This window comes from Sinocyclocheilus rhinocerous, unplaced genomic scaffold, assembly GCF_001515625.1.
Source record: "Sinocyclocheilus rhinocerous isolate Xijiao unplaced genomic scaffold, SAMN03320098_v1.1 scaffold1136, whole genome shotgun sequence".
Taxonomy (NCBI): Eukaryota; Metazoa; Chordata; class Actinopteri; order Cypriniformes; family Cyprinidae; genus Sinocyclocheilus; species Sinocyclocheilus rhinocerous.
This window is the reverse complement of record NW_015647033.1, coordinates 926,688-938,982: the sequence shown is the minus strand read 5'-3', so window position 1 is coordinate 938,982 and position 12,295 is coordinate 926,688. Positions and strand designations below refer to the sequence as shown.

Sequence of the window (12,295 nt, the reverse complement as noted above, 5' to 3'; positions counted from 1 at the left end):
CACATATATATATATATATATGAATAACACAGATTCACAGAAAAGGCATCCTAATCAAGGACCTGTAAGTTATCCATACAACAAATTTAGAGCACGGGGAATAAAGGAGAGTTCATGACGAAATCAGTTTCACATAAGGGTGGGCAATATACCGGTAGATGTGATTAACCAGTAGAAATTTGTCAGCCAGTAGAGATTTTTGACTATTGTCTCTATGTGACGTTGATGTGCTATGTGGTCACGAAAACGTATCGTTTGCATGCGTTTTTATGCATTGTGGTTTAAAAACAAGAGATTTTAAGCCATTGAAACACAATTAGCAGCGAAAGAGAACTAATTTCCCTATATGCACGCTGTCTGAGAACCGTTTCTGAGTGCTGTTAGAGAGGTGCACGCATGTAAAGACGGTGCTCATAGTGAGCGTGAGTACTGAACCAAGTTCTTTTTGGTGCTTTATAGGCCTTGAACGGTTAAATACACACTTTTATGTGTCAAAATGCCTGTCTTTGCAAGTATCCCTGTAAACAGCAAACAGCTGAGAAAGAAAACACATGTGTAACAGTATATTGGATCCGGGCAGTTCTTAAAGTGACAGCAGTCTAATATTACTGCTGTCTGTCGTTCATGTTAATCAAACAACAAAAGAGAGAAGATCTCTCACTGCTCTGGACTTAATCACTTTTGTAACTTTAGTAAGAAGAAATATATATTTAATTTACACAGTGAAGAATATGCAGTGACATTTTTTATAATTTTAAAATTATTTTTATTTTTAATTAATTACAAAAAAAATTATTTATGCTAGTATTTTTGTCATATTGACACTGGTGACAAGAATTATGAAATTTCTATGATATCAAAATTTTTGCTATCATAAAGACCTTATTTAAAGCAAAAATAACAATATCATGATATATATATATTGTTACCGTGAAATAAAATTACTCATATCGTGATATAAGATTTTTGGCGTATCGCCCACTCCTACTTTCACAGCAATATTTTTTCAGCTCATAAAGACAAAAACATTGGGAAAGTTTTCTATTTTTGTATCGTTATATTAGGTTTAGAGACATGTGACATGGAAAACACCTACCTATTCTGTCTACAGGAGTGTTGAGAGGGAGGAATCCCTGTTTCATGAGCTGCTCCATAGTTTCATCATCCTCTGCACGGATTTCCGACACCATGTTACAGGGAATAAGTCCAGACCTGCCCCGGATCTCCCCACGATAAAAGCCATCATTATCCTTATCCCCATACACCTTAAACAAACAGACAGAAGGCTGCTGAAACAATGGGCGGGCCGTTTAACAACAGATCATTAACTCCAACTGAGCGGTACCTTGATTATCTGTCCCTCTTTAAAAGGGAGCTCCTCATCAGCTGCATCAGGGTTAGGGGACATGGAGAGAGGGTCATAGTCGAAGAGCGCCACGAAGATTCGAAACGGATCCTCCTGCTCAGACTCATCATAGTACGGGGGAGAGCGGCGGCTTCGGTCCCGGTATCCATCTAAAATGAAAAAGATGGGTAAAAACCAAGATGTCTAATAGGCAGGATTAATTGGCACCATGTTACTACCCCTTACATGGATAGCTGGATAGCCAAGTCCTGCAGTGTAATATTTTTTACATAATAATTTTTATAATTATTGTATATTTACTATAAATGCTGCTTATATTAATTGAGGGATTACATGTCAAAAAAATATATATAAAAGTTAAGTATATATAAAAAGTCACTCATGCTCACCTAGGCTGCATTTATTTGATCACAACCAGTAAAATTGCTTCATATTATTATAATTAAAACTGTTTTCTATTTTATTAGGCCGATATATTTTAAAATTAAATTTATTCCTGTGATGCAAAGCTGAATTATTAGCAGCCATTAATCCAGTCTTCAATGTCACATGATCCTTCAGAAATCATGCTGATTTGGTGTTCAAGAAACATTTCTTATTATTATCAATGTTGAAAATAGTTCTACTGCTTAATATTTTTCATTTTAAACTGTGATAAAATGTATTTTTCATTTGAAATTGAAATCTTTTGTAACATATATCTTTAATGTCACTTCTGTTCAATTTAATGCATCATTGCTAAACAAAGTATACATTTCTTTCTTTCAAAAAAATCACATATTAATATATACTGTACAAATTTTATGTTATTTGATGTTATTTAGATATTGTCAACTACCCAAATATGGCTGTCCACTTGTCCTGGAATTTAAAAAAAATACAATATGCATGTCTTTAAAGTTCAAGCATTCAAGACTTTTTAAAGATGGGCATACAAACATCCAAAGAATTAACAGCATACATGTTCTCATCTCTGTATGTTACAACAGACAATATGAATAAGCATGCAATTCAGTCCAATGGAGTGAAATTCCTCTCCATACTTGCACAATCCATTTATTTGCCAAACACATCTTGGGTGGGTTGAAGAAAACAGACATTTCTTACAGTAATATGATGGTTATGATGTGTGTCGCTGTTTGTGTTTGCCAGTGTGTGTGGGTGTATGGTGATTGGGAGTGAAACACCCATATGGCAGCCAATTACAGATGAGCAGCAAGCCAAACATGAAGCTCCTGACAGGCGCACACACAGACAGACAGAGAGAGAGGGAGAAGAAGAGGGGGAGCACACGCAGTCTGAGCTACTGTAACCATGCAGAGATCTGGATCCGAGAAAGACCCATCAGATGGGGCACATTAGCCCCGGATAAAACTACACCTGTTTTCTTTTGTCCCTGCCGCAACTACGAAGCTGTGCTCGAATGTGACTCCAACATGCCCAATGTGCATTCCACACAGTTGCCTTTGCAGTCGATGCCAAGGAACGGTTTGCGTTCTCTTCCTGGTCAACCTTTACTTCATACATATTCGGTGGCATTCGTTCAGTGCGAGATGCCGCCCTTTAACTTTCACCATTCAGTCATGCATGGCCAAAGTAAAAGTATGATTGTGGTCAGGTTGAAAAAGAGGAGGGGTTTGGCAGGCATCCATTGGTGGGGCAGTGCAAAGGGGGAGGAGCATTCTCTGTGCAAACATGTTGCTATAGGCGCTATCTTACAGCACCGCTTCAAACACAAGCTTCCATCTCGGTGCAGTCCAGTGCAGTTTCATGCGTTTGGCCATTTTCTTTCTCCTCAGACCTCACTCTAAATGCACGTACCATAAGGAGGCCTGCGTCCCCCGTGCCTTCGGGAGGACCATGTCCTGTGTCGCGCTACACTGCCATAGTAAACATCCTCCTTGACGGGAGAGAGGTTCCCTTCACTGTTACTCTCAGTGGTTATCTCTGAGGGAAACACCAATCAGAGAGTCGTTATATCATGCGAAGGCTGTTCTGCATCAACCTGCCCAGGCTGGAGATGCCTAACTACTCTGGCATTTAATCGATTTAAAGATTCAGAGAGGGTTATAATGATTGAAAGCAACAGGATATGGTTATGGTTGGAACACACAGTGGCGGTCTGGCACACATTGACAAGCTAACGAACAGTTCAAACAGAGAAAATGTGGAGCAGGAGGACAGACAGGCCCTGAACACAAGTCTCAGACTCCTGTCTCTTACTGGGAGAGCACTGACCAATGGATGGGACCATGAGGGGTTGGCGCTGAGGTTGAGGACCTCTGTGAGATGGCTTCCGGTATGATTCCCGATCCAGCTGACTCGAAGATGGAGTGCTGCCTCCGGTCTTGAATCGGGAAGAAACCAAACTAGTTAAAGCCATGCAAACCAAGATGTCATTGGCATATTGTGAGATGTCTTTCATTTTTGGAATACCTTGAGTGCATTGTGGGAGTTTCGTCGCCTGCCTTCTTCATGCTGCATTTCAGAATACAACTCCTCCTCGTCCTCTTCTATGATGTCCGAGAGGTCCGAGCCTCGACTGCTCTCTGTATGGTACTCTTCGCTGTGACTGTAATGAGACTGTGAAATGCAGATTGTGAGGAAAAAACGAAAACATAAGCAAATACAACACACCTAAACATTCAATGCTGACATTTGCCTCTTATGCCTGTTGTTGTAAGGCAATCACTTCAACTGCCATACCTGCCTGCCCAGCTCTGAGCCCCTGAGGAAGTCATCCACAGATGCTCCTCTTCTGTGGGCCTGATAGCTTTCCTCATCCTCTTCCTCATCTGAATTTTGAGAGTGAAAGCCCTGGCTTCTCCTCTCCATCTAAATATATTAAAGTACTTTCAGAAGTCTTAATAAAAGAAATCTGACAGTTATGCTGAGGTTAAATACTGACACGATAGCTAATCTTCTGTATGTTCATTAACTTTTTAAAAGAGTTCTCATTTGCACGTATTAACCCTAGAATGCAAAAAGGGTCAAAACTGACCCGATAGGGTGTTATTATGATAATTTTTTCAATAAAATAATTTGAATAATTTGTATTTCTCATAAATGTTGTATGTAAGCCTCAGCAAAAATTTTGCATATTTGTTATTCATGGTTTAAAAAAAACTTTAATATATATATATACATATATATATTCTTTTATTGTTTTTTTTATTTTATATAAATTGTATTTTGATTTTTATCATCTATATAAAAATCTAAATAAAATTTATATAAAATATAGAAAACAATAAAAAGAAGAAGAAAAGGAAGAAGAAATTATTTCTGATTAAAAAACATTGACTTCGATATGGGTCAATTTGACCCCCGTTATTCAAGTTTCTTGAGTCATGCATTCCAGGGTTAAAGTTTGCAGCTACTTTATATAACATGCTTTTTGCTGACTTGACTCACCCGTCCACTCTCTGCAGCCACTCTTTGGGCTGCCTCTCGGGCAATAGCCTTGGCCACAGTGTCAGGAATGAGTGTACCCCTGGGCTGGGGGAGGATCCTAGAGTGAAAGCCCTGGCTTCTCCTCTCCATCTAAATATATTAAAGTACTTTCAGAAGTCTTAATAAAAGAAATCTGACAGTTATGCTGAGGTTAAATACTGACACGATAGCTAATCTTCTGTATGTTCATTAACTTTTTAAAAGAGTTCTCATTTGCACGTATTAACCCTAGAATGCAAAAAGGGTCAAAACTGACCCGATAGGGTGTTATTATGATAATTTTTTCAATAAAATAATTTGAATAATTTGTATTTCTCATAAATGTTGTATGTAAGCCTCAGCAAAAATTTTGCATATTTGTTATTCATGGTTAAAAAAAACTACTCCTAGTCTCTGAAAAGGGGGTCAGAATGACATGTATATGTTTCCTATGGAATTCTAACTCGCAATAATAATAATAATAATAATTAATCAATAATTCTTTATCAAAATGTTGTTTCTGTTCACAAAATTAACTAAAAATAAGATATTTATATATTAATTTATAGATTTTCTAAATAATCTATAAATAAAATGAACTATAAATAAAAAGTCAGCAAATTCTCACTTAAACATTAGTTTTAGTTATTATAATTTTAGATTTAATTTGTTTTAGTGTATATACAGTGGGTACGGAAAGTATTCAGACCCCCTTAAATTTTTCACTCTTTGTTATATTGCAGCCATTTGCTAAAATCATTTAAGTTAATTTTTTTTCCTCATTAATGTACACATAGCACCCCATATTGACAGAAAAACACAGAATTGTTGACATTTTTGCAGATTTATTAAAAATGAAAAACTGAAATATCACATGGTCCTAAGTATTCGGACCCTTTGCTGTGACACTCATATATTTAACTCAGGTGCTGTCCATTTGTTCTGATCATCCTTGAGATGGTTCTACACCTTCATTTGAGTCCAGCTGTGTTTGATTATACTGATTGGACTTGATTAGGAAAGCCACACACCTGTCTATATAAGACCTTACAGCTCACAGTGCATGTCAGAGCAAATGAGAATCATGAGGTCAAAGGAATTGCCTGAAGAGCTCAGAGACAGAATTGTGGCAAGGCACAGATCTGGCCAAGGTTACAAAAAAATTTCTGTTGCACTTAAGGTTCCTAAGAGCACAGTGGCCTCCATAATCCTTAAATGGAAGACGTTTGGGATGACCAGAACCCTTCCTAGAGCTGGCTGTCCGGCCAAACTGAGCTATCGGGGGAGAAGAGCCTTGGTGAGAGAGGTAAAGAAGAACCCAAAGATCACTGTGGCTGAGCTCCAGAGATGCAGTCGGGAGATGGGAGAAAGTTGTAGAAAGTCAACCATCACTGCAGCCCTCCACCAGTTGGGGCTTTATGGCAGAGTGGCCCGACGGAAGCCTCTCCTCAGTTCAAGACACATGAAAGCCCGCATGGAGTTTGCTAAAAAACATCTGAAGGACTCCAAGATGGTGAGAAATAAGATTCTCTGGTCTGATGAGACCAAGATAGAACTTTTTGGCCTTAATTCTAAGCGGTATGTGTGGAGAAAACCAGGCACTGCTCATCACCTGTCCAATACAGTCCCAACAGTGAAGCATGGTGGTGGCAGCATCATGCTGTGGGGGTGTTTTTCAGCTGCAGGGACAGGACGACTGGTTGCAATCGAGGGAAAGATGAATGCGGCCAAGTACAGGGATATCCTGGACGAAAACCTTCTCCAGAGTGCTCAGGACCTCAGACTGGAACTAAGGTTTACCTTCCAACAAGACAATGACCCTAAGCACACAGCTAAAATAACGAAGGAGTGGCTTCACAACAACTCTGTGACTGTTCTTGAATGGCCCGGCCAGAGCCCTGACTTAAACCCAATTGAGCATCTCTGGAGAGACCTAAAAATGGCTTTCCACCAACGTTTACCATCCAACCTGACAGAACTGGAGTGGATCTGCAAGAGGGAATGGCAGAGGATCCCCAAATCCATGTGTGAAAAACTTGTTGCATCTTTCCTAAAAAGACTCATGGCTGTATTAGATCAAATGGGTGCTTCTACTAAATACTGAGCATTTTTCAGTTTTTCTTTTTTAATAAATTTGCAAAAATGTCAACAATTCTGTGTTTTTCTGTCAATATGGGGTGCTGTGTGTACATTAATGAGGAAAAAAAATTAACTTAAATGATTTTAGCAAATGGCTGCAATATAACAAAGAGTGAAAAATTTAAGGGGGTCTGAATACTTTCCGTACCCACTGTATACAGTACATGAAAAAGAACAATTGAACATTACTGAAACATTTAAGCATGTATGATCAAATTAATAATTCTGTAAGTGCATAATCTTAAATAATTTAAAAGGATAGTTCATCCAAAAAAAAAAAAAGAAGAAGAAGAAGAAAATACTGTCATCATTTAATCATCCTCATGGAGTTTCAAATGCATTAGACTTAATCTCATTAGGTTAATCTTCTAAAAAAAATTAAGATATTTTTAATGAAACCTGAGAGGTTTCTGTACCTCCATTCAAAGTCCAGGTAACCAAAACATAAAATATCCACAAAGATCTTAAATTAAAATGAATCCATGTGTATTGAGTGCTTTAATCTTGTGAAGAGATATGATAGCTTTATATGATGAATTTTCTTTTATAAAGAAAACAATAAAAATAATATATATTTTATATATATACACACACACACACACATATATATCTTTAAAAGGTAAAGATATATATACATATACTTTATATAACATGCTTTTTGCTGACTTGACTCACCCGTCCACTCTCTGCAGCCACTCTTTGGGCTGCCTCTCGGGCAATAGCCTTGGCCACAGTGTCAGGAATGAGTGTACCCCTGGGCTGGGGGAGGATCCTTTGAGGTGACGGGGAGCGGTGGTTCGGGAAGGCCGGGGCATCCAGGGTGTGTCCATGTGGCAGGCCTGTGGGCATGCCTGATGGGGAGCAGCCAGGCTCCCATGGCTGAGGTGGGCCCCCTCCATGATGAAGCATTTCTGGCCCTGGCTCTTTGGTTTCCAGCTCTCTGGCACTTAGTGGTCTTTGGGGTTGGGGAAGGGGCAGTTGGGGAATGTGAGGCTGGGGCATCGGGATAGCTGGCTGGGGTTGATGCATGGGGATGGCCGGTTGGGGCATGGCCATGGGCTGTTGGGGCTGAGGCATTGGCATGGGTGGCTGGGGCTGGGGTTGGGGCATGGGCATGGGCATGGACGTCTGAGGCTGGGGCATTGAGATGCTGGGCTGGGGTTGAGGGATGGGGTGTGGTGGTAAAGGCTGGAGGGGGGGTGGAGAGGGCTGTGTGGGATGGGGCATACGGTGGGGATGGAGATGAGATGGGGGCTGGTTGGGGCGAACGGGAAGGGGTTGAAGATGGGTGGGTGGTTGTGGTCCAGGGTGAGGGGGAAGGGCCCGGATTTGGGGATGAGGAGGCATTGGTTGGGACTGCTGGGGTGGGAGAGGTGATTGTATGTGGTGAGAAGAAGGGAGGGTTTTAGGAAGAGGCACCAGCAGGTGGTTTGGAATGAAGGCGGCATGGGAGTCTTGAGATTCCCCTTGTGCTGATAAAGTCCTGACAATAACCTCACGGGCCTCCAAGCACTGGAGACGGTTCAGTTCTACTGCCGCATAGTCTGCCAGTGGATACAACACCTCAGCAATCTGAAACAGCATTAGTATTAGCATTAAGATGACGTCACATTTAAAGTTATTTAGCGAATTTTTGCAGGCAAAATTTGGTAATTTGAATAGGAAACAATAGATAATGGACCTTTTTTTTGCGACTGCATGTGGCCGCACCTTTAGAATCAACATTCTCCTCATTAATCATCCAAATAACGTAACAAAAAGACTGTTAGTGTGAGAATCTTTCATCACCTAAAACCACCATAAACAATGAATTCAAGTGTTTAGAATCACCCAACTCCACCAACAGAGGGCATTAGTATCTCTTTTTGATAAAAATAGGTCTTGATGACTCTTGTTTAGCCTTCATGCAGTCCAGAACTGTTCTGTCACATAAACATCACCAGGTATGACTGCTGATGCATGCAGATTCTTACCCTCTGACCCTTTGTGCACACTGCGTAGCCAATGACATTTGCACCATTGGAGGTTCCCATGGGTGTCATTGGAGGTGGCTTCCAACGAACTTGGAGGACTCCTGGGGCTAGTCCACACTGGACCTGGACTTCTTGAGGAGGCAGAGGGGGTCCTGGGGAGGGACAGATAACCACCAGTTAGTTACAGTAACACAACTGACACTATAGACATTATGTTTAGAAAGGATTGTGTTCACTGCATTCATTCGCTTGAACTCAAGTGTACAGTAATATGGACATTTCAACAGCTTCACAGCTGAATAATGGTATAAGGGCAAGCATTACTTCCAAGTGCCTGAGCATTTCAGCTAATTAATTAATCCAATTAGCCTCACTAAACCCATTTCTGTTGCCTTTGACTATTTTAAGTGGAGTGTTGTGCTAATCAGAACAACAAAAATAGCTGTTTTCTGTCTTTTTTGCATATCAAAAGAGATTGTGTGTGCTATTAGGGTCCAATATGTGTGTCAGCCTTAGTGGGTAAAAATACAGATTTTCGGATTAAGATTTGAACAATTCTGACATCGATTCGTATAATCCCAAAAAACATTTTCAGTGGCTATGGGAAAATACAATGCAACAGTGTAGTTTGATTCACAAACAAATGACTCTTGTAAAACTTGTTTTTTTTAAAAGGATAGTTCACCCAAAAAAGAAAATTCTGTCATTAATTACTAACCATTATGTCGTTCCAAACCTGTCAGACGTTCATTTTTGGAACACAAATTAAGATATTTCTGATGACATTTGAGAGCTTTCTGACCCTCCATAGACACCAAAGGTCCTACCATGATCAAGGCACAGAAACGTAGTAAGGAGGACATTGTTAAAATAGTCCATGTGACATCAGGGGTTGAACCGTAATTTTATGAAGCTACGAGAATATTTTTGTTCGCAAAGAAAACAAAAATAATGACTTTAGTCAACAAATCTTCTCCTCCGCATTACCCAATAGTGCCATTTTGGAGAGTATCACAACACATGCATGCTTTTCCTGCACGTAAACAATGCTTGCGCGTGGTACTGCTGATGTAGAACACACATGCGCTGCGCCTTGTTTACATTTAGAGGAAAGCATGCATGCGTCGTGATACTTCCCAAAATGACGCTATAGGGTGACTCGGAGAAAAAAAATTGTTGAATAAAGCCATTCTTTTAGTTTTCTTTGCACATAAAAAGTATTCTTGTAGCTTCATAAAATTACGGTTGAACCACTGATGTCACATGAACTAGTTTAACGATGTCCTCCTTACTACGTTTCTGTGCCTTGATCATGGTAGGACCCTTGCTGTCTATGGAGGGTCAGAAAGCTCTCAGATTTCATCGAAAATATCTTAAAGGTGCAATAGATGATTGTCTTCAGAAACATTTTTTGTTATGCAGTGCATCAGTGTAGTTTGAGCTGGTTCATTAAATTAATAATTAAAAACAGCATTAATTAATATTGGGGCAATATCTTAACAATTTTAGAGTTGAATCTCACCTGCAGCTTGGGTGCAGAACTCCACCCCAGCCTCTCTCTTCTCTCTCTGTTCCAGAGGCATGTGCCAGGGCACCTGGTGAGGTTTGGCCAATACTTTTACTTTGTACACTGTGGCGGCCTTCAGGTTCACAAAACGCAGTTTGTAAGAGCACGGCTTAACCACGGCATGCTCCATGCCATCTAAGTACACAACATGGGCGTAGTTACTATTACTGGGCAGCCACGAAAGTTCAGCAGAGTCACGTAAAATATCATCCATGCGCAGACAGGTGGGTGCCACCACAACATTGCGGCCCACCAGCAAGGTGCAGCGCAATTCATCAGAAAGCCCCCTGTCCGTCACGCTCTGTACCGACACACGGTATGTGCAGGCAGCCAGGTCCAGCTTTTCGAGAAGCAGTTTGGTCCTGCCTCCAAATGGCACAGAGGAACGTACTTCCCCATCCACTAAGATATTGTAGCCGTTGATGTTGCCCCAGCCAAGTGGCACTAGAGGCGCTTCCCAGGCCACTATCACACTTCTCGCCAGCTGTTTGATCAGATTGATCTTCCTGGGGTAAGGCACGATGTCATCACTCAGCTCCTCTCCATCCAGAGCGCCTGTCCCGTTGCTGCAGTGGCCGAGGGCGTCGCTGCTAAGGCTGTCCAGAGGAGCGCCTCCATCTATGGTCACCAGGCTCAGACAGCTCTGCTCCAGCCTGCCCTGCTCCTCTCCACCCTCGATAGATGGCTTTTCCTTGTCTTGGACAAACTCCACAAAATTAGAGGGAACCAGGCCACGCTGGCCATCCAATAGCTCTCCTGGAACAAACAGAAATAGAAAGATCTCATAAGCTGCAGCAGATCTCATTACATAAAATGTAATTGTGATGCATTTTGTAAGCATGTCATTTTAATACATGCTGCCAGGTGATGCTTACTGTCTTAATTCACTGTCAGTCATCTATGTCAATTATTTATGTCCATTAGCAAATATGTTGTTGGGATTTTTTTAGATGTTGGACAATTGGAGATTCAATTCAAATTCATTCTCCAATAATAATTACACCTCTTGTATCATAACTCAATTACCTTCATAAAATCCATCATCGTCCATTCCTCCATATACGTACAAATACTTCCCTGCCACAAGAGGGAGCTCTGCTTCTGGATGCTCATTAGGTCCATCATAGGGATTATAACTGGCCAAAAGATCAGAGAGTGAGAGGGAAAGAAAACAAAGAAACAAGCGAAAAACACACACACACATTTATGCATAAGTATATATATTATATAAGAGTTCACTACTGTTCAAATTGTTGGAGACAGTAAAAATTAGTTTTAATGTTTTGTACATTAAACATTAAATTCTCTTATGCTCACCAAGGCAGATTTTTTTTATTGTGAAATATTTTTACAATTTAAAACAACGTTTTCTATTTTAATGCAATATAATAATTAATGTAATTTATTCCTGTGATGGCAAAGCAGAATTTTCAGTAGCCATTACTCCAGTCTTCAGTGTCACATGATCCTTCAGAAATCATTCTAATATGCTGATTGGTGCTCAAGCAACATTTCTTATACACACAGTTGAAAACAGTTGTGCCGCCTATATATTCTTGTGAAAAACAGGATCATTTTATTTTCAGGATTCTATGATATATAGAAATTTTAATTTGAAATAGAAATCTTTTGTAACATATAAATATCTTTACTGTTACTGTGATTTATTTAATGCATCCTGGCAGAATAAAAATATTAATTTCTTTCAAATTAACAAACAAAAAATCTTACTGACCCCAAACTTTTGAATGGTAGTGTCTATATACTGTGTGTGTACACAGTATATATATATATATATATATATATATATATATCAAT

The 12,295-nt window shown here is 40.0% G+C and overlaps 1 protein-coding gene across 5 annotated transcripts in view; it reads right to left on the bottom strand.

Moving 5' to 3' along the window:
- LOC107708362 (RIMS-binding protein 2-like) overlaps positions 1-12,295 on the bottom strand; it is a 55,370-nt gene that overhangs the window by 6,314 nt on the left and 36,761 nt on the right. For 3 of the 5 annotated variants that reach the window (XM_016512562.1, XM_016512561.1, XM_016512564.1), the window contains 10 exons: positions 11,504-11,613; positions 10,433-11,233; positions 8,911-9,062; positions 7,690-8,509; positions 4,781-4,857; positions 4,073-4,201; positions 3,803-3,949; positions 3,590-3,713; positions 1,346-1,515; positions 1,097-1,265 (listed from right to left, as the gene is read on the bottom strand). In XM_016512562.1, coding sequence (XP_016368048.1) covers positions 1,097-1,265; positions 1,346-1,515; positions 3,590-3,713; positions 3,803-3,949; positions 4,073-4,201; positions 4,781-4,857; positions 7,690-8,509; positions 8,911-9,062; positions 10,433-11,233; positions 11,504-11,613 — 2,699 coding nt within the window. The remainder of the gene's footprint in view (positions 1-1,096; positions 1,266-1,345; positions 1,516-3,589; positions 3,714-3,802; positions 3,950-4,072; positions 4,202-4,780; positions 4,858-7,689; positions 8,510-8,910; positions 9,063-10,432; positions 11,234-11,503; positions 11,614-12,295) is intronic. The other 2 variants (XM_016512560.1, XM_016512563.1) reach the window with 2 other exon arrangements.